The following is a 19,010-nucleotide window of genomic DNA, read 5'->3' as shown; positions in this document are numbered from 1 at the left end:
TAACCCAGGATTCACAGTAAAATCCAATTTTTCCCTTCTGTCAACAATTTATCCATTCAAGCATTCTATTTTTTTTATAGATTCATATGCCAGACTCTATTTTATCGAACTTTAGTCTTGTATAGGCTACAAGGTAGTGTGGCAAGTGTTCACTCTGGAAAACTTCAGGTTCTAAGAAGATGCAACTTTATTTTTGGTGATGTAATTCAATGTAAGGGTCATTTTTTGCTCCATTTAAAGGCAAGACTGCAAGTGCAGAATGACTTTAGTTCAGAAAATGGTGTGAGGGAAAGAAAAGGAAGATAACTGTAAAAAGGCCAGGGGCAAAAGGATGGGATAATGGAGGAAAGATGGGGAGGATGAACAAAAGCTGAGAAAATTCCATGGAGGTGGGTGGGGAAAGGGCGGAGCTGGGACCATTTGCTCAAGAGCCCAGAGAATATAAAAACCTGGTTGAGCCAGGTCGGAAAAGCAGCCTGAAGCCAGAGAAGCCACACAGGTCCAGGTCTGTGGGGGAGATCTGCTGCAGTCCCCCAGAGAAAGGTTCCAGTGCAGGAGGAAAAAGACTCAGATGTCTCACCTGTTCTTGATTCACCTCCTAGGAATCTGGCTGCTGGTGAGCTATGCTTCCACAGCTGCCTCACCAGAGTGGTGGGAACAGGTTGTTCAGCTGTGTGGTCGCCCACTAGTCCGGGAACTGATCAAAGTTTGTGGCCAGGTGGTCTGGAGAAGGCCTGTGAGACAGCCCCATCGGAGATCTGCAGGTGAGAGCTTTCCTCTGCCCAGGCTCCCCGCCCCTTCCCACCCCCAACCAGTGATCCAGCACTTCCCATTGGTTGTTATGGGGTTGCCAACCTATCCAACGAGGACTCACACAGTCTGAGATCCCATTGGCTAACTGCTCAACCCTGCTAGTGGTGTTTGTTGCTCAAATCTTGAACCTTTCCCTTGTAACTTGCTTTTATTGAAAGAACCTAACTGGGAATCTCGCCAGAGGGAGGGGAAATGCAAAAATAGCAAAAAGCCTTATCCAAGAGACATGTGGTGTTCTTCTCACCTGGTGCCATGTTAACACTGTGGGGATGTGGAGGAAGCCACAGAAGAGGTGATGCTGCCCAACTTCCAGCAGGAGATAGGTGCACTCCTGGATCCCAGAAGAAAAAAAAAAAAAAAAAAAAAAAAAAAAGAAGGCAGAGCAGGTCAGATGGCAGCAGAATGGTAACCTGGCTCCTAGATGGAGCATTTCCTATTGAAAGGAAATGGAGAAAAGTGAGCTGGTCGAGCTGGTTATCATTCTAGTTTCTGTGCCAAAGGGCACATGGCAGCAACTGAGACCTCTGTTGGGATCACTGAAAAATGAGACAGGAAGTGTCTAGATTTGGTGACTGTCCTCCTTGTCAAAAACTGGCAGTGACCTATGCCATGGAGAATACCTCCACCCCTTTTAATGCACCTTGTGGCAGGAGCCTGGCTCCCCACTTTTGGGAATTGGGTCTTGTACTTCAACTGTGAGAGAGACGATGGAAAAGAAACAAAAGTGACTGGATGAATACAGGAAAAACTATAAAGGGTATCAGGGACAAGAAACGCTTGCTCTTTAGACCAGGAAAGCTGGAGATTTTATTGATGCTTTCTAGTTTTAAAAATTGCAATGGATACATTTTTTTTTTAAGCAAGATCTCAGAACTAGGTGCAGTTCAAATGTGGATTGGCTTATAAAAATGTTTGTTATTTCTAAAGCATTTAGTAAGATTAAATGGAAGCCAAGTTAAAAAAGCAGTGGATACCCATAGAGGAGTCTATTAACTTCAGAGAAAGCAAACTCAATTACTAACATTAAGTGTTTTTACATTTTATATAGTATATGAAATTTATGACAAACCACAAGTAGGTCTAAAGGTTATTTGCATATGGTATAAATAAATGATCCTTATGCAGAATCAATGTGCAAAATAAATACATGTACTTTTCATCACGGGATTTAAAGTATGATTTTAAAGTAATTTTCTACATTATCAGATTGATATAATGTCATTTATTCCATAATTCTTGTATAAAAGTTATAAAAAATCCCACAGAATCTTGCAATTTACTAATTCAAACTAGGGAAGAGGAGATTGCATTGCATTTGCTTTTTGTTAGTATTCTTTTTAATATCATTTCTCTTTTTAATATCAAAGTCTATTGACTTGGAGTAAATAGTCTGGGAAAAAGTGATTGCTAAGAAGATGTCTGAGGGATGTCAGAGACATATCTTCTGCTAATTACATCAGAGCTGTTGAAAATTCCTTGTTTTAAATTGTATTCTGAAGCAGTAACTTGCCACCATGAAACACTGGATAGATTGTTATTATGATCCTTTTCAAGGGTCACTATTGTAACTCAAAACTTATGAGTAATGAAAAAATTACTGAGGTAGAAAATCAGGATCCAGCATAGAGCCACTGCACACAGTTGTCCTCCCAGCAGCGAGGGGGAGCTGAAGCAGGAGAATCACGAGTTCAAAGCCAGCCTCAGTATCTAAGTGAGGCCCTAAGCAACTTAATGAGACTCTCAAAATAAAAAATAAAAAGGGCTGGGATGTGACTCAGTGGTTAAGTGCCTCTGGATTCAATCCCTGGTATCAAAGGAAAAAATTTCCATCTGTTGTTTAAATTAGTGATTCAATGAACAATATGAAATCAGAAAGATGAGAGATCAATGTCAAAGGATAGAAAGTATCATGATAAAAGCAAAGAGGGGATAATGAGGAAGAGAGGTGACAGAGGACCAAGTGAGGTAGAGCAGAACATTGGCAAGATTATAGTACTTTAAGCCACCCAACTATAAAGAAAATAGGTGGCTTAGATATCAGTATATTGAGGAAATGCTTTCCTTTTTGTCTATTCTTATATTCAAAGTTTTCCTGATGCTCCTTGACATCAATATTTTCTCTCCCTCCCTGCTTTTTTTAAAAAAAATTAATAGATATCATGCCATCCTGCCTCAATGAAGATGCAGGTGCCTTCAATATGATGTTGGGATTCATTCCTAATTTGCCACAGCAGCTGAGGGCAACACCATGTGAGAGGCAGCCATCGTCACTAGAGATACAACATGAACCTGCAATAGAGGATTCAAAGCCTAGTCCTGAAGAGTTGAAGGATATTACATCAGATAGACAAGGGGAGCAGAAGACAATATCCCTTCAGAATTAGAACACTTAGGCTTGAATACTCATTCCCGAAAAAAGCGACAGATCAATGAGGCACTGACTGAGAAATGTTGCCTACATGAATTGTACCAGAAGATCCATGGTTAAATTTTGCTAAGATGAAGCTCAATTGTGTGCTTCTCACTTGACGTTCACATGTATTCTTGCTGATATTTTCACTAATGCCTCCTTTCTGGCTGCATGATTATTAGAATATGAGGAAATGGTTTTATTATTTAGATTTTGCATTTGATGGAAAAGGAATATTCTTTGCATTGTTGTAGTTTCTGTTAATAAAACTTGTTGTGATGAAAAGTTTTTTTGTCTTTTTTTTTAACAGTCTGATTACATTATTGCTTTACAGTGCTGTTCATTAAAAATTTATCTAACCTTTATCACTTTACCCACACATAACTCACTTTAATGCAATCCTAACAGGGTTTACCATAAAATGGACCAAATGTTTTTTATTACATTAACCCTTTAGATTAGATATATCTCAAACCACAAAGCTTTGACTCTTTGAAATATTTTTATATCTTATTGAATTATTCATTGAAAGCAATCAGATTGGACACTCTCTCAAATTTATTTAGTTGACATCTAAACTAAGGTTATATTCTCAGGTATAGGTTTTGAGAGACAAAAAGAATTGTTAAAGGAGATAAAAGAATAGACATATGAGAATCAACAACTCAGTACCATGTATATTACAGAAACTAACTCAGAAAGGAAAAAAACAGTGTATATTTAATATTTTATAACTTACAAACCATTCTTTTAACCACAACTAATGGTAGATGGTATGAAAACTTGTTGGAAAAGAAAATAACATAGCTATCATCTTAGTTTTTCACCAGTCCCTTCAAATTGCCTACACATAAAGGTAGTCAGCATTTAAATGACAAGGTGATACATTACATCAATGTCTGCAATCAGAATTTTAAATGGATTAAGACAGAAATTTGCATTTTGAATTCCATACATGAGTAATCATAATGAAACCTCTAGGGTTGATTAAATCATCACAAAGCCACTTTGCACAGCTTCATAAATGGCTGTAAGACTGTGGCGACCACAAGCCATCTTGGACAAAGTTAGGAAGAGTACAGTATAAAATGGAACTTTCAAGGAGGTCAATGCCAGGAAACTTACAGAACAGACAGCCCAAAGGGCTCCCAGCAGATGCACGAGTCTGCTCTTCAACCCTGCTTGGTCCATGTCCCACATCTGGTCCTCCACACAATCCATGGAGATTCCTGGAATTAGTGTGTATTTACTGCTTCTGATGATACAAGCACGCTCTTTTAAAGCGATGCCTTCAATCCTTCTTTTCTGTCCCACTTTGATTAGGCTCTTATGCATAAAAATATTTCTACTTCCCTGAAAAACAGTTCAAGTAAGGATGATAAATGGTAACTAATATGTGACCATGGCAATAGGGTGGCAATAAAAAGCTGGCAGAGGCTGCAGTGAACTGGAGATGTCTTACCCCTCAAAAAGCAGAAAAGATAATCTGTAAAGTAGCAAAAGATAATCTGTGGTTAGCCATCTGCTACCAATACTCAACCAGTTAGTATCTTTAATATATCTATTGCTTGTGCTACTAAAGTCTACCTGAATGTCATGAGAAACTGATCATAGTAGCTCAATGCAATTCTTATATAAAAATTACTATTCATATACATGCATATTGTATATGGTGTTCTCTGTGAAAAACAGAAAAAACTAAAATATTGGTTTAAATAACGCTTATGAAATAAGCATCCAACACAGGTCAGCCTCTGAATGATGCCAGCAGGATCCTCTCACCTTTACAAAAATCAGCCACTCTTAGCATACAGGGCTCCTTCCTGATACTCTACACCTCTTGGTCCCAAGATAGCTGTTTCATCTCCCCTTTCTCAGGATCTGTTTCAGGCAGTAAGGAAGAGAAATAGTAAAGCTTAGTGATGGCTGAGAAGGAAATGAAATACTCCACAGTTGTGTTAATTGTTGTATCAGGCAGAACCTGTGTCACATGGGTTCTGCTGCGTGCAAGAGACAGTGGAAATCATATTCAACACTTGTGAGCTCAAGAGTTGAAGACAGGGAGAAGGTTCTAGGAAGCAGACTGGGAGTTAACCTGTAGGGTCACACATGTTCTTTGCTCCTGAATCCATAACACCTCTTTGAAAAATGATAGTGTTCATTTATTAATCTTTTTCAGTAAATTAACTCCAAATGGTAATGGACCAAGTGATACTCAGCAGGGAGGGGGGCTCTGGAATCAAAGTAGACATGGGTAGGGATCACACGCATATGCACTAAACCAACTATAAGCATGGTACAAATTTATTTTCCCATTTCAAAGTGCCTTGTTTCATTTGTTTTTGTGGAAGACAATTATTTTTTATTTTTTTAATTAATTTATTTTATTTTTTTTGGCGGTGCTGGGGATTTGAACCCAGGGCCTTGTGCTTGCAAGGCAAGCACTCTACCGACTAGCTGTATCTCTCCAGCCCTATTTTTTATTTTTAAATGATTAACTAGCCAAAAAAATTATTACATTCCAAGTTTATAGAAAAATATAGTGGAAAGTAGAGTTCCCTGATTCCCCCTGAGCTCACCATAGAAGCAGTTTCTCTATTATTAGCCTCTTGCATTAGTGTGGAATATTTGCATCAATTTATGAACTGACATTGATCTATTTTTCTTATTAAAGTCTACAGTTTATGCTAGGTTCACTCTTTGTGTTGGACTGTATGGTTTTTCCTTCCCTGTTTGCAACTCATCTGGATGAACGTTTTGAAGTAGAATTGCTGTATCGTGTGGCCATAGCCCTTGTATTCTCAACTCATTCAGGAATCATACATTCCCACCAGGAATGTAGAAAGTTTTCAGTTTCTCCACATTCCTGACAACTTTTGCTATTTCCCTTTGGAAATGATAGCCATCCTAATAAATGTGTAATGCTATCCTCAGGATACTTTCTTCTTCTTTTGTTATTTTAATTAACAAAGCACTATTATAGATATTTAGGGGGTACAATGAGATGTTTGTATATGTGTACACTATAGAATTGTTAAGACAAATTAATTAATGTGCCCATCATCTTGATTACCTGTCCTTTTTTTTTACAGCAAGGCTCTGAAGTTTACTCTCTTATTATTTTGAAAATACCCAATACATTATTATTATTATTATTATTATTGGCTCTGGTCATCCTACTATGCAACAGATCTCAAAACTTTTTCCTATCAGAAGTTTATACTCTGACCAACAGCTCTCCATTCTTTCTATTCTCAAGCCCCTCCCCTGACCTTGGTACCTATCGTTTTGCTCTGTAATTCTAGGAGCTCAAGTCTCAGATTCCATGTATAAGTAAGACTGTATGGAATTTGTCTTTCAGGGGCCCATTTTATTTCACTTAATACTATGTCCTCCAGGATCATTCCTTTTGTATCAGATAACAGGTTTTCTTCTTTTGTGAGACTAAGTAGTATTCCCTGTATATATATATATATACCACATTTTCTTACTAATCCCTCCATTGAAAGGTAGGTGTTTTCCACATCTTGGCTCTTGTGAAGAATGTTGCAATCAACATGAAAGTGTAGATATTCTTTGGATTACTGTTTTTCTCCCCATCCTTCCCAATGCTTTTTTTGTCTTTTCTTTTTTTTTTTTTTTTTTTTTTTTGGTGCTGAAGATCGAACCCAGGCCCTTGTGCTTACAAGGCACAGTACTCTACCGACTGAGCTATCTCCCCAGCCCCTTTTTTGTCTTTTCGATTTAAAAGCCATTCTAAGGTATGAGGATGTGATATTCTGATTTTAATTACATTTCCTTTTTTTCTGGTGATGGATGACATTTATTCTGTGCCTTTTGACCATCGTATGCATTGTTTGAGAAATATGTATTCAGATTCTTATGATGGTTTTAAAAGAAGGTTGTTCATTTTTCTTGCTGTAGAATTGTTCAACTACTTATGTATTTTGGATGTTGACTCCTTATTGGTACTGGATGATCTGCAACTATCTTCTCCCACTCTGTGAGTTGCTTCTTCACCTCACTAATAGTTCCTCCTGCTGGGTAGAGCTGTATTGTTTGATGTAATCTGTTTGTCTGTTTTTCGCTTTTCTTGCCTAAGCTTTTAGGTTCATAGCCAAAGAAATTGTTACTGAACCAATTTGTGGAGGCCTTTCCTCAATTCTTATTCTAAGATCTTCAATCCATTTTCATTTAATTTCTGCATATGGTATGAGATAGGGTCTAATTTCATTCCTTCTCAGTGGACAGCCATCTTGCCCAGCACCATTTGTTGAAGAAACTGTCCCCTTCCCATTTTGCTCCTAGTACCTTTGCTGAAAATCAATTGACCACAAATGAATATGCTTCTGTCTGGGCTTTAAATCCTCTTCCAGGAGTCAGTGTGTCTGTTTTCAGCTATTACACTTCTGTATTGATTACAATTGCTTTATAATGTGTTTTGATGTCACGAAGTGTGATGCCTACAAATTTGTCCTTCTTCCTCAGGATTGTTTTGGCTATTTGGGGTCTTCAGTGGCTCAATTGAAAAATCAATGCTCTTTAAAACAATCAATTAAAAACAAAAAATTTCCATTTTTCTGAAAAATGACATTAATATTTTCATCCAGATTTCATCAGATATGCAAATCCTTTTTGACATTTTTGTGGTGTCTGTAAAAGGCTTTATATTTCGGTTTTATATTTTTAAATTGATACTTTATAATTATACACAATGATGGGATCATTGTTACATTCTTGTACATGAAAATGATACAATATAATTCAGCAAACATGGTTTCCCAGTATTTATTCTTCCTATCTGCCTGTCGCCTGTGCTCCCTGCTGCCTCCTTTGATTTCATGACATTCTCTCACCTAAACTTTTATTTCCTTTTATTCTCTTGTTTCCACCATAAGAGAAAGCCCTGTTTTCCTTGAGTTTCTGAGTTTCATTTATTCACATAATATTCCCAAGTTCCAGCAATTTCCTGTAAATAATGTAATTTCTCTCTTCTTTATGCTGAATAAAACTCCATTGTGTATACATATCTCATTTTCTGTACCTATTAATTCTGTTGATGAATACTTAGTCTGGTTCCACAGTTTTGCCTATTGTGATTTACTGCTATACACATGAATATGCATGTGTCAATATAGTATGGTGCCTTTAGTTCTTTTAGAATGAATACTGAGCAGTGGTACAGATGAGTCATATGGTAGTTCCATGCCTAGTCTTTTTAGAAACCTCCATACTGATTTCCATAGTGGTTGTACTAATTTACAGTACCATCAACAGTGTAAAAAGGTTCCTTTTTCTCCATAAACTCTCCAGAATTTATTATCATTTGTGTTCTTCATGGCTGCCATTCTGACTGGAGTGAGATAAATCTCAGCACAGTTTTGATTTGCATAGAAGAGATATTTGTATGACATCAATTCTTCCAATCTGTAAAATGGCTTGTCTTTCCATGGATCTGTGTTTTCTTCAATTTCATCAGTGCTTTATTTTAGCAGGTGGTTCCTTCTTAGTTATATGTACACCTAAGCACTTTATTTTTTTTGCTACTATAGAATTCATTTCCAGATAGCTCATTATTAGTATATAGAAATGGTATTGATTTTTGTATTTTGCATTTCTGTCCTCCAGCTCTACTGAATTGGTTCATCATTTCTGCTAGTTATCTTTCTTTTTGTTTTTGGTGGATTTCTTAGGGTTTTTGATAGCTGACACATCGGCACATCTGCATATAGGAACAGTTTCACTTTTCCATTCCTATTAGGGTGACTTTTCTTTCTTTCTTTTTCATACGTGTTCTGGCAAGGACTTTCAATACTGTGTTGAATGGAAATGGTGATAGTGGACATCCTGATCTTAGAGAAAAAAGTTTTCAAATTTTTGACATTGAGAATAATTTCAGCTACGGGTTTGTCATGCACAGCTTTCATTGTATTGAGGCATAGCACCTCCATACCTAATTAGATGACAGTTTGTATCTTGAAAGGATGTTGAATACTCTTAAATGATTTGCTACATGTATTGAGATCATTGTGATTTTTATTCTTCATTCTGTTAATGCAGTGTATCACATTTAACTATGAGTGTATGCTCAAATATCCTTGCATCCCGGGGATAGATGCCACTTGATCATGATGATAAATTCTTCTAAGGTATGTTGAATTTCAGTTGCTACTATTTTGTTGAAAATTTTTGCATTTATGTTCACCAGGAATAGTGGCCCATAATTTTCTTTTCTTATAGTGTCTATGTCTGGCTTTGGGATCAGAATAATCCTGGCCTCATCCAAAGAGTTTGGAAGTACTCCCTCCATTTTATTTTTCTGTCTGAGTTTGAGAAGGACTGGCATTAGTTCTTTAAATGTTTTCTTGAAGTAGCAGTGAGGCCATCTCTTCTGTGCTTTTCTTTGACAGGAGATATTTTATTCCTGACTGAACCTCCTTACTCATTATTAGAGTGTTCATGTTTTCTATGTCTTCATCATTAAGTCTTGGTAGATTGTATATATCTAGGATTTTGTCCATTTCTTACAGCTTATTCAATCTGTTGATATATAATTCTTCATAGTAGTCTCTTATGAACTTTTGTATTTCTGTGGTATTGGTGGTAATATCTCCTCTTTCATTCCTAATTTGATTTATGTAACTCTTCTTCTCTCACCTGTAATTTTAACTGAAGCTTTGTCAATTTTATCTTTTTAAAACCTCAATTCTTAGTTTTGTTGGATTTTCTATAGTTTTCTAGCCTCTATTTCATTTATTTCAGCTATGACATTTATTTTTCCCTTATACTGATCACATTCAGTTTAGATTTCTTCTTTGTTACTTGAAACATAATGTTAGGTATTTTTTTGAGAACTTCATTTATAATGTATGTGTTTATTGCTGCTATAAATGACTTTTGGAAATACTTTTTACTGCATCCCATAAATTTTGAAAGTATTATATTTATTATATTATATTTCCATTTCACTTGTTTCTAGTTTTGTTTTTTTTTTAATTTTAATATTCTCTGTGACCCTTTGGTCATTTGGAAGAATGTTGTTTAATTTACACATATTTGTAGATTTCCCAAAATGTCAACTATTATTGATTTATAGTTTCCATTAGCATTCAAATATGAATATGATTTTTAGTCATCCTATAATTAAGACTTGTTTGAAAGTGTGTGTGAAAAGCATATGTTTGGGTCCTCTTTTTCTTTTTAAATCTGTTCAAGTACTGTATAATCTTTGAAGAATTTAACATATTTATAGTCAAGGTAATTGTTGGTAGGTGAGGACATAATATTGCCATTTAATAATTTATTTTTTTGAATATTTTCTATGTCCTTTGTTTCCTTTTTTCCCACCTTGCTATTAAACTCTGTCATTCAATGTCTTCCTGTAGTAATATGCTCTGAATCCTTCTTATATTTTTTAGAACCAATCTACATTTGGAGTTACCATGAGTCTTACATATAACTCTTTATCCATATAAGCATTCATTTTAAACTGATAAAGCACTTTTAATTGCACACAAAATTCTACAACTTCTCTAACCTCGCCCTAATTTTTATGATTTTTATGTGAAAAGGTTTTTCTGTATTTGCATGCTGTGACAATTTACTTTAGCTGTTCTTCTTTTTAATAATTTTGTATTCTAACCTTCATCTTTTAATAAAATGGTATCACACGCTTCCCTGGAGTTACACTGGTCATATTCACATATGAGCAAAGGGAAGTTATGTCCAATTCATTTTATTGTCTTTCCTATTCCCTCCCCACTCCCTTTCATTCCCTTTTCTCTAATCCAATGAACTTCTATTTTTCCCCTCACCACCCTCCCTTGTTGTGGGTTAGCATCCACATATTAGAGAGAACATTCAGCCTTTGTTTTTTGGGGGACTGGATTATTTCACTTAGTATTATAGTCTCCAGTTCCATTCATTTACTGGCAAATGCCATAATTTCATTCTTCTTTATGGCTGAATAATATTCCATTTTGTATATATACCACAGTTTCTTTATCCATTCATCTGTCGAAGACCACTAGGTTGGTTCCTTAGTTTAGCTATTGTGAATTGAACTGCTATAAAGATTGATGTGGCTGCTTACTGTAGTATGCTGATTTTAAGTCCTTTGGGTCTAAACCAAGGAGTGGGATAGCTGGGTCAAATAGTGGTTCCGTTCCAAATTTTCTGAGGAATCTCCATCCTACTTACCAGAATGGTTGTATCAATTTGCAGTCCTACCAGCAATGTATGAGTGAACATTTTTCCTCTCATCTTCACCAATATTGTTACTTGTATTCTTGATAATTGCCATTCTGATTGAAGTGACATGGAATCTCAGCATAGTTTTAATTTGTATTTCTCTAATTGCTAGAGATGTTGCATTTTTTCATATATTTGTTAATTAATTGTATTTCTTCTGGTAAGTGCCTGTTCACTTCCTTTGCCCATTTATTGATTGGGTTATTAGTTTTTTTGGTGTTCAGTTTTTTGAGTTATTTTATCCTGGATTTTAATGCTCTAAATGAAGTGCAGGTGGTCAAGATTTTCTCCCATTCTGTAGGTTCCCTGTCATGTTCCCTTTCCTAGAAGTTTGTTAATTTGACACCATCCCATTTAGTGATTCTTGATTTTGCTTTTTGCACTTCAAGAGTCTTGTTGAGGAAGTTAATTCCTAAGCCAATATCATGGAAAGTTGGGCCTATTTTTTCTTCTAGTAGGTATAGGTTCTCTGGTCTATGCATTTCTCATTTCTGAAGAACAGTTTTGCTAGGTAAAAGGTTCTTGGGTGGCAGGGTCTTAAAGATTTATTTTTTTCATTAGCACACTGAATATATCATCCTCTTCTCCCTGACCTTCAGGGTTTCTGCTGAGAAATCCAATGAATGCCATAATGGAGTTTCCTTGAACATGATGTTTTCCTTTTCTTTTATAGCTTTCAGTATTCTTTCTTTTCTTCAATTATTGGTAATATGATTATGGAGTCTTTGGTAAGGTCCTCTGAAGGCTAAAATTGATTGGAGATCTCTTGGCTAAATTCAACTGTATGTTGTCTTTCATCAGATTTGGGGACTTTTCAGCCATTATTTTCTTAAATATGCTTGTTGTTACTCTCCTCACCCCATCCTTCTGAAATCTATATTATACAAAAGTTTTTACATGTGCTTGGTGATATCTCATAATTCCTATAGTCTTTCTTCATTATTTTTCATTCTTTTTATGTTTGTTCCTTTGACAGGATAATTTGAAATGTCCAGTGTATAAGCTCACTGATTTTTTTCCCTCAATTTATTCAAGTCTGTTGTTGAAGCTATTGAAATTTCATTTTGTATAAAAGGGAAAATTGGGCTGATTTGAGAAGAAAACACAATTGAGTACATAACACCATAATGATAAATATCATTTTAGGATCTGCTGACTTAGTTTTCTCCAAGATTTCCCTGAGCACCTCGATGGAAATCAGAATATGTCAAGAAAGATTATTTTGTTGTTGGTAGGATATTAAAGGACATCAGTCACAAGGAGATTCAGTTTCTTTCTGATGAATAGTATCCAATAACATAAAAGCAGCTTAAGAATGACTAATAATTTCAAAGTGATTTTTCATCACTTATTTTTAAAAGTTACATACCTTGAACAAATTATCTGCTTTAGTTTAGAGAGAAGGCAATTTTGGATTGATCATTTTCTCTTCAGGCCATCTCAGCTCTCCACATTTTTCTGGTTTCATCTGAAGCAGTTGATAACACTGGGCTTTTACCTAAAAGATAAATAGACATTGTGCCATGAAATTGAGAGATAGGTGTATTTTCCCATTCCAATTACACAGGAATATCCTTAAGTAATGTTTAATTTCTGACTTTTGTGAAATAAATTAATTTTCTGAATAAAAGGAATTTTTATATCTGGGAAAAATTAACTCATCAAGAAAGAATGTTATTAGATGTTTAAACACTAAAATTAACAGATTGATGAATAGCTTATTAGACTACTAAAACTAACTTGCTGAAAATTTTCATTTAGTCCTGTAAGACCAATGTGCCATCTGTTTTATGCCCAGGTCAGTAACCCCAGTTGGCTTTTTCCATTTAGCTTCCTGGTAACACCAGTTGAGCAATTTTGGTTGGAGGTTGGGTACAGAGGTGAGGAGAAAGTGCCCTTTTTTGGTGTTTTGCTTCCTGTAAGATGCTGCCTAAGCCATTTCATCTCCAAGTCCTGTTTGCTTTATTATTATTCCAGATAACTGGAAGAAAATAAAACAGGTGGACATCAGCTCAAAACATATTGTTGGTTAAGATCTCTTGTCAAGATATATTGTGTTGTACTTTTGTTGAGGGAAGACAGTGTAATAGTTGAAGGATGTTAATAAAATTGAAACAGTTGGTTATGGAGTTGTGTGTGTGTTAGAGGGCTTCTGTTTGTGAAATGTAGGTATCAAAAATAAAATTTCAGAAACTAAAAATAAAAAGAAATTTCATTTTGGTTATTACTTTTCTGTGTCCAAGACTTCTTTTTTATAGTTTCTACTTCTTTGTCAAATTTGTCATTTTGTTCATGAATTGTTTCCCGATTTTTATTTAACTTTCTCTCCATATTCTTCTGGTTTTCCCCGAAATTCTTTCAAAGGATTGTTCTGAATCTATTGTCCATCATTTATATATCTCTATCTTTTCCAGATTCATTATTGGAGCTTTATTAGTTTCCTTAGTGATGTCATATGTCCCTGATTTTTCATAATCCTTATGTTGGTGCCTTTACATCGAGAAGATGGTCATTTCTTCTGGTCTTCGCAGATGTTTTAGTCAGTGGGAGACATTAACTATTCAGTCTGGCCTGATATTCTGGATGAACGAGCTGATATTGATGCTGCATAGGGTAAACCTTGTGCTTCTCTAGTTGGGCTGAATCTCCTTCTGTGTTCTTATGTCAAATGGTAATGCTTCCTCTACTCTGCAGTCTGGAGATATCACTGACAGGACTCTGGACAGGCAAATTTGCTGATTGGTCTTTGTGATCATCTCTCATTGGGTAGGGTTGAAATTACCTTCCCTAGCTGGACAATGTTTGGGCTCTGTAGTTGAGCAGGGTATGTACTGGGATTCAAGGCTGGGTTAGAGCTATGGGGTCTTTCCTCAACCACACAGGGTAAGAAAAGTTAGATGCTATATTCCACAGATATATTTAGACTTAGGTTTGAGTTGTGCCCAGGATAAACTTCAGCATTGTACTGAGGCTTGAAAGAAGTTGCCACTAAGCTACTGGGGTTAGGCAGAACCTGGTGCTCTCTCCATAGGCAAACACAGAATGGAATGTGCCTCTTGGGGGATATTTTAAGAGAGAGAGGAGTACCAAGGCTTAGTTGGATCACCTTCTACACCTGGGAACAGTCTACAGGTTAATATTGACTTGCACTTGCTCCTTGCTTAGGGAAGGCTTAAGAAGGGTTCTGAACCTATGTAAGAAGCTGACTAGGGACTTTTTCCTGGCAGATTTATGTACCTTACTTTCTGCTGTACTATGGTATTTGCTGGTGTTATGGTTTAGATATAGGAGTCCCCCCAAAAGCTCATCATGATGAGCAGTGCAAGAACATTCAGAGGTGAAGTGATTGGGTTATAACAGCATTAACCCAATCAGTGAATTATTCCCCTCGTAGGGATTAACCAAGCGGTAATTGAGGGTGGAAGGTGTGGCTGGAGGAGGTGGGTCTCTGGGGATGTGTCTTTTGGGATATATTTGGTGAGCTGAGCTTAGTCCTCTCTCTCTCTCTCTCTCTCTCCTCCTCTCTCTCTCTCTCTCTCTCTGCTTCCTGATCATTGCATGAGCTGCTTCCTGCAGCCACACTCTTCCACTATGATCCTCTGCCTCACTTCGAGCCCCAAGGAATGGACTCAGCTATCTTTAGACTGAGACCTCTGAAATAGTTACCCCCCCAAAACTCTTCCCCCTTAATTATTCTTGTCAGGTCTTTATTCACAGTGTCAAAAACAACTGTTGTCTCTGGTGTTGAACCTCCGTTAGCCAAAATGCAGAGCAGCCACCTAGAGCTGCATGGTAGTCACCAAGAACCCCACCTCTGCTCTTTGCTTCTAACTGACCTTGTCAGTACTCCCAGAATTCCCTATGGAATGAGCCAGGAGTGAGGCCCTCCTCCAGAAGGTCTCAGAATGGTGGGGAGCTGAAATTCCTCCTCTACCTTTCTTTTTGGAAGGTAGAAAATCATGAGCCCAGTGGACTGCCAAGTGTGGCACTTTGCCATCTTGTGGGAGGGGCATACAGTTTTTTGGAAGGTAGAAATCATGAGCCCAGTGGACTGCCAAGTGTGGCACTTTGCCATCTTGTGGGAGGGGCATACAGTTAAAAAGAAACAATTCCTCTTATTGGTCAAACATGATTTTTGTCAATTTTGCTGTCTAAGCCAGTATCAGTCTCACTTCTGAGTTCTGGGATATGCACAAAGATATCACCTGTGAGTATTTGATAATTTGATTCTTTGAGGTAGGGCTAGTGAGACTAAAGAAATTGTTCAACATCTTAATGACATCAGTCACCAGCCCCCTTTTTTAAAAGTATTTCCTTACTGATCCTGTTTTCATGTGCTTATTGGTCATATTTTTTGGAGTAATTCTCGTTCAAATCACTTGCCTATTTTTGAGTTGTTTTTTTTTTTTTTTTATGTTGTTGATAAGTAGTTTTGAGCATATTCTTAATGTTAGTACTGGTCTGGTATATAATTTTCAGCTACTTTCTTTCATTTACGGGTTTGCATTTTCCCTCCTCTTAATAGTGTGTCTTTTGATGGTCAAATGGTTTTCATGTTGATGTAGTTAAATTTATCTGTTTTTTCTGTTTCCTGGGATGTCAAATTTATCTGTTTTTTTCTGTCTCCTGGGATTTTTGGTGTCTTATCCAAGAAGTCATTACCAAATTCAGCACAAGAAAGCTTTCCCCTGTGTTTCTTTCTAAAGTTCCTCTAAAGTTTTATGGTTTTAGCCATTACCACTTAGTAACAGCTAAAGTTTAAGTTTTTCTGCCCCGGACTGGCTCTAGCCACATGTTTTTGTCCCTGGGCTTTTGTTCCAGTATTCCGAGATCCGCTGTATCTTTTCTGGACTTCAATTCTCTGATGAATCTAAAGAGTTGTTGGTTTTTGAGGTCCTCAGTCCTTATTTTGTTGTGAGAACAGGATAGACAACTTGGAAGCTCCTTACATATCTTCATAGAAAGGATGAACCAATATCAGGCACAACCAGCCACTGTTGCACTGAAGAAGCATATGAGCATTTTCAACATGTGTCTTTTCTATGTGAAATGGAAAAATGGACACGTTGACAGTGTAAAGGCACATTTAAGACTGTCTATGAAGTGTCTGGTGCAAGTGAGTACTCAAGGAATGTGCGCTCTTTCCCCTTTCTTTCTCTCTGTATTATGGTCTGCTTAGAGGTGCTCCAAGATCCATTTGGCTCTCATGCATCAAGAGTCAAGGTACAGGATATATGTCTAAAGAGAATCTGTGGCTTTTGAGACCTATCTTACTGAACAAATGATTTTTGTACTTTTTAAATTGTTTCTTACATACAACTATGTTGATATTAAAATAATTTATCTAATGCAAATAATAATCACACATAAAATTTAAAACTAGGATAAATTTGAAAAGAAAGATTTCAACTTCCATTATTAAATACAAAAGTACTATTACTTGAGTCCTTCTCTCTCCTCTTCTTAGTCACGCTAAGTGATTGCCTATTTTGTTTACCTTTTTGAAAAAACCAGTTGTTTGTTTCATTGATCTATTGTTTTTAGCCTCCATTTCACTTATTTGTTCTCTAATCTTCATGTTTTCTTTCCTTCTACTTATTTTGGATTGTAGTTCATCCTTGTTTTTCTAGTTGCTTGAGATGAAACTAGTAACAGGTTGTTTTATTTGAGATTGTTCTACTTTTGGTGTGGTCCATTGATTGCTATAAACTTATTCTTAGTAATTCTTTTGCTGTATCACATAGTTTTTGGTATATTGTCTTCATTTTCTTTCTTTTTTTTTGAGAAATTTTAAAATTTCCTTCTTAATACTTTCCTGTATTTGTTGGTTGTTTGCAAATAACTTAATTACCATGTACTTGTATCTTTCCAAAAAATGTTCATGTTATTGATTTCTGGTTTTATCACATTGTGATCAGGAAAGATACTCTATACAATTTCAATTTCTAAATTTGTTAAAACTTGTTTTGTGGCCCATCATATGATCTACCCTGGAGAATGTTCCATGTGTTGATGGAATGCTGCTCTTTTATGGAATGTTCTGTAAATGTCTTTTAGGTCTATTTGCTCTAGGGTACAATCAAAACTGTTTATTTTTTTGTGATTTTCTGTCTGGATGATCTATCCCTTGCTGAATGCAGTGTTAATTCTCTAGTTATGATTCATTGGATCTCTCCCTCCCATTAGGCCAGAAATATTTGCTTTTATATGTAGGTATACTGAATATTAGAGGCATATTTGAATTGCTATAACCTCTTGCTTAATTGACCCTTTGACAATATATAATGACCTTCCCTTTCATCTTTTTATTGCATTTGTTTTAAAGCTTATTTTGTCTTATATAAGTGTGGTCACTTCTACTTTCTTTTGGTTTCCATTTGGCATGGGCTAATTTCCAGCCCTTCACCTTCAGTCTTTAATGTGTCCTAGAAGTGAAGCACATTCTTGTAAGCACCATAGAGTCAAGTCCTTGTTATTTTATTCATTCACTCATGTTGTGTTTTTAATTGGAGAATTTAATCTATTTACATTCAGAGTAATTGATTATAAGTAAAGTCCTTACTAAACCTATTATGTAACTTGTTTTCTAATTTCATTGTAGTTTTTCCTCTATCTTCCTTTTTTTCCTTCCTTCCTTCCTTCCTTCCTTCCTTCCTTCCTTCCCTTCCTTCCGTCCTTCCTTCCTTCCTTCCTTCCTTCCTTCTTTTTCTTTTCTTCAGCATTCTGAGTTTGGTATGATCGCTCTTACCAGTGAGTTTTATACCTTCCTGTTTTTCTGTTAGGCGTTAAAGGCACAGTTATGGTTTGTCGCTAGCTCCCAGAAATGCTCCACAGATACAGGTCTCACACAAGGATTCACGTCTGCACGGGGGAAGGGGAAGAAAGAAAGAGAGAACATGGCGCAAGGTTTCTCTCAGACATAGGAATTTCGCGGGCTGAGAGGAACCAATCACGGAGGAGAATTCTTACAGACTGTAAGATGGACCAATGACATATTAGGACTTAACGTGGGAGGCAGGAAGATTATGGCAACGTAAGCTGGAAATTCCTGTAACCGGAGAGGCAGGGAGAACGCAGATTGACAGTGGTGGGGAAGCCAGATTCCTTACATTTTCTTACTCATAATGAAGAGCCAGAATTGGGAACAGTAGTTAGTGTAGAAATAGGGGATCGGGTCAAATCAAGGAAATGGAGGCCATAAAGTCCATCTGCCTCTGGAAGTTGGAGACTGCCCCTGGAAGGATGGAATGTCAAGGATCTCTGGAAGCCATTGATTACCAAATTTACCTGCCTTTATCAAGGACCTGCAAGCATGGAGCTGCTAATTAATGCCCCCTGGGCCCTTTATCTGCCTGAATCAATCTGGCCCTCCCCCTGCCCATGTTTCTCACTTAATGCAAAACCAGGCCTAGTCACTAGGCAGGAAGGAGAGATAAGCAGGGAGAGAACTGGAGAACAAAAGAGAATTATACCTATAAAAGATGTGGGTGCGCTCACTTCTTGGGACTTTAGAACATCAGCCATGGCCCCCTTCTCC

General features: G+C 36.7%; 1 protein-coding gene across 1 annotated transcript; it reads left to right on the top strand.

The window, feature by feature from the left end:
- Positions 1–571: 571 nt before the first annotated feature.
- Positions 572–3,311, top strand: LOC306644841 (prorelaxin H2-like; the record flags this gene model as incomplete). The annotated part of the gene is given in 4 exon segments (XM_079112117.1): positions 572–764; positions 2,968–3,170; positions 3,173–3,277; positions 3,279–3,311. Coding segments are annotated over 4 exon segments (534 nt in total).
- Between the last annotated feature and the right edge of the window lie 15,699 nt (positions 3,312–19,010).

The sequence above is a fragment of the Sciurus vulgaris genome (genome assembly GCF_902686455.1).
Source record: "Sciurus vulgaris genome assembly, chromosome: 15".
NCBI classification, from domain to species: domain Eukaryota; kingdom Metazoa; phylum Chordata; class Mammalia; order Rodentia; family Sciuridae; genus Sciurus; species Sciurus vulgaris.
Note: the sequence above shows the minus strand (reverse complement) of the source record. Positions and strands in the feature narration are given on the sequence as shown.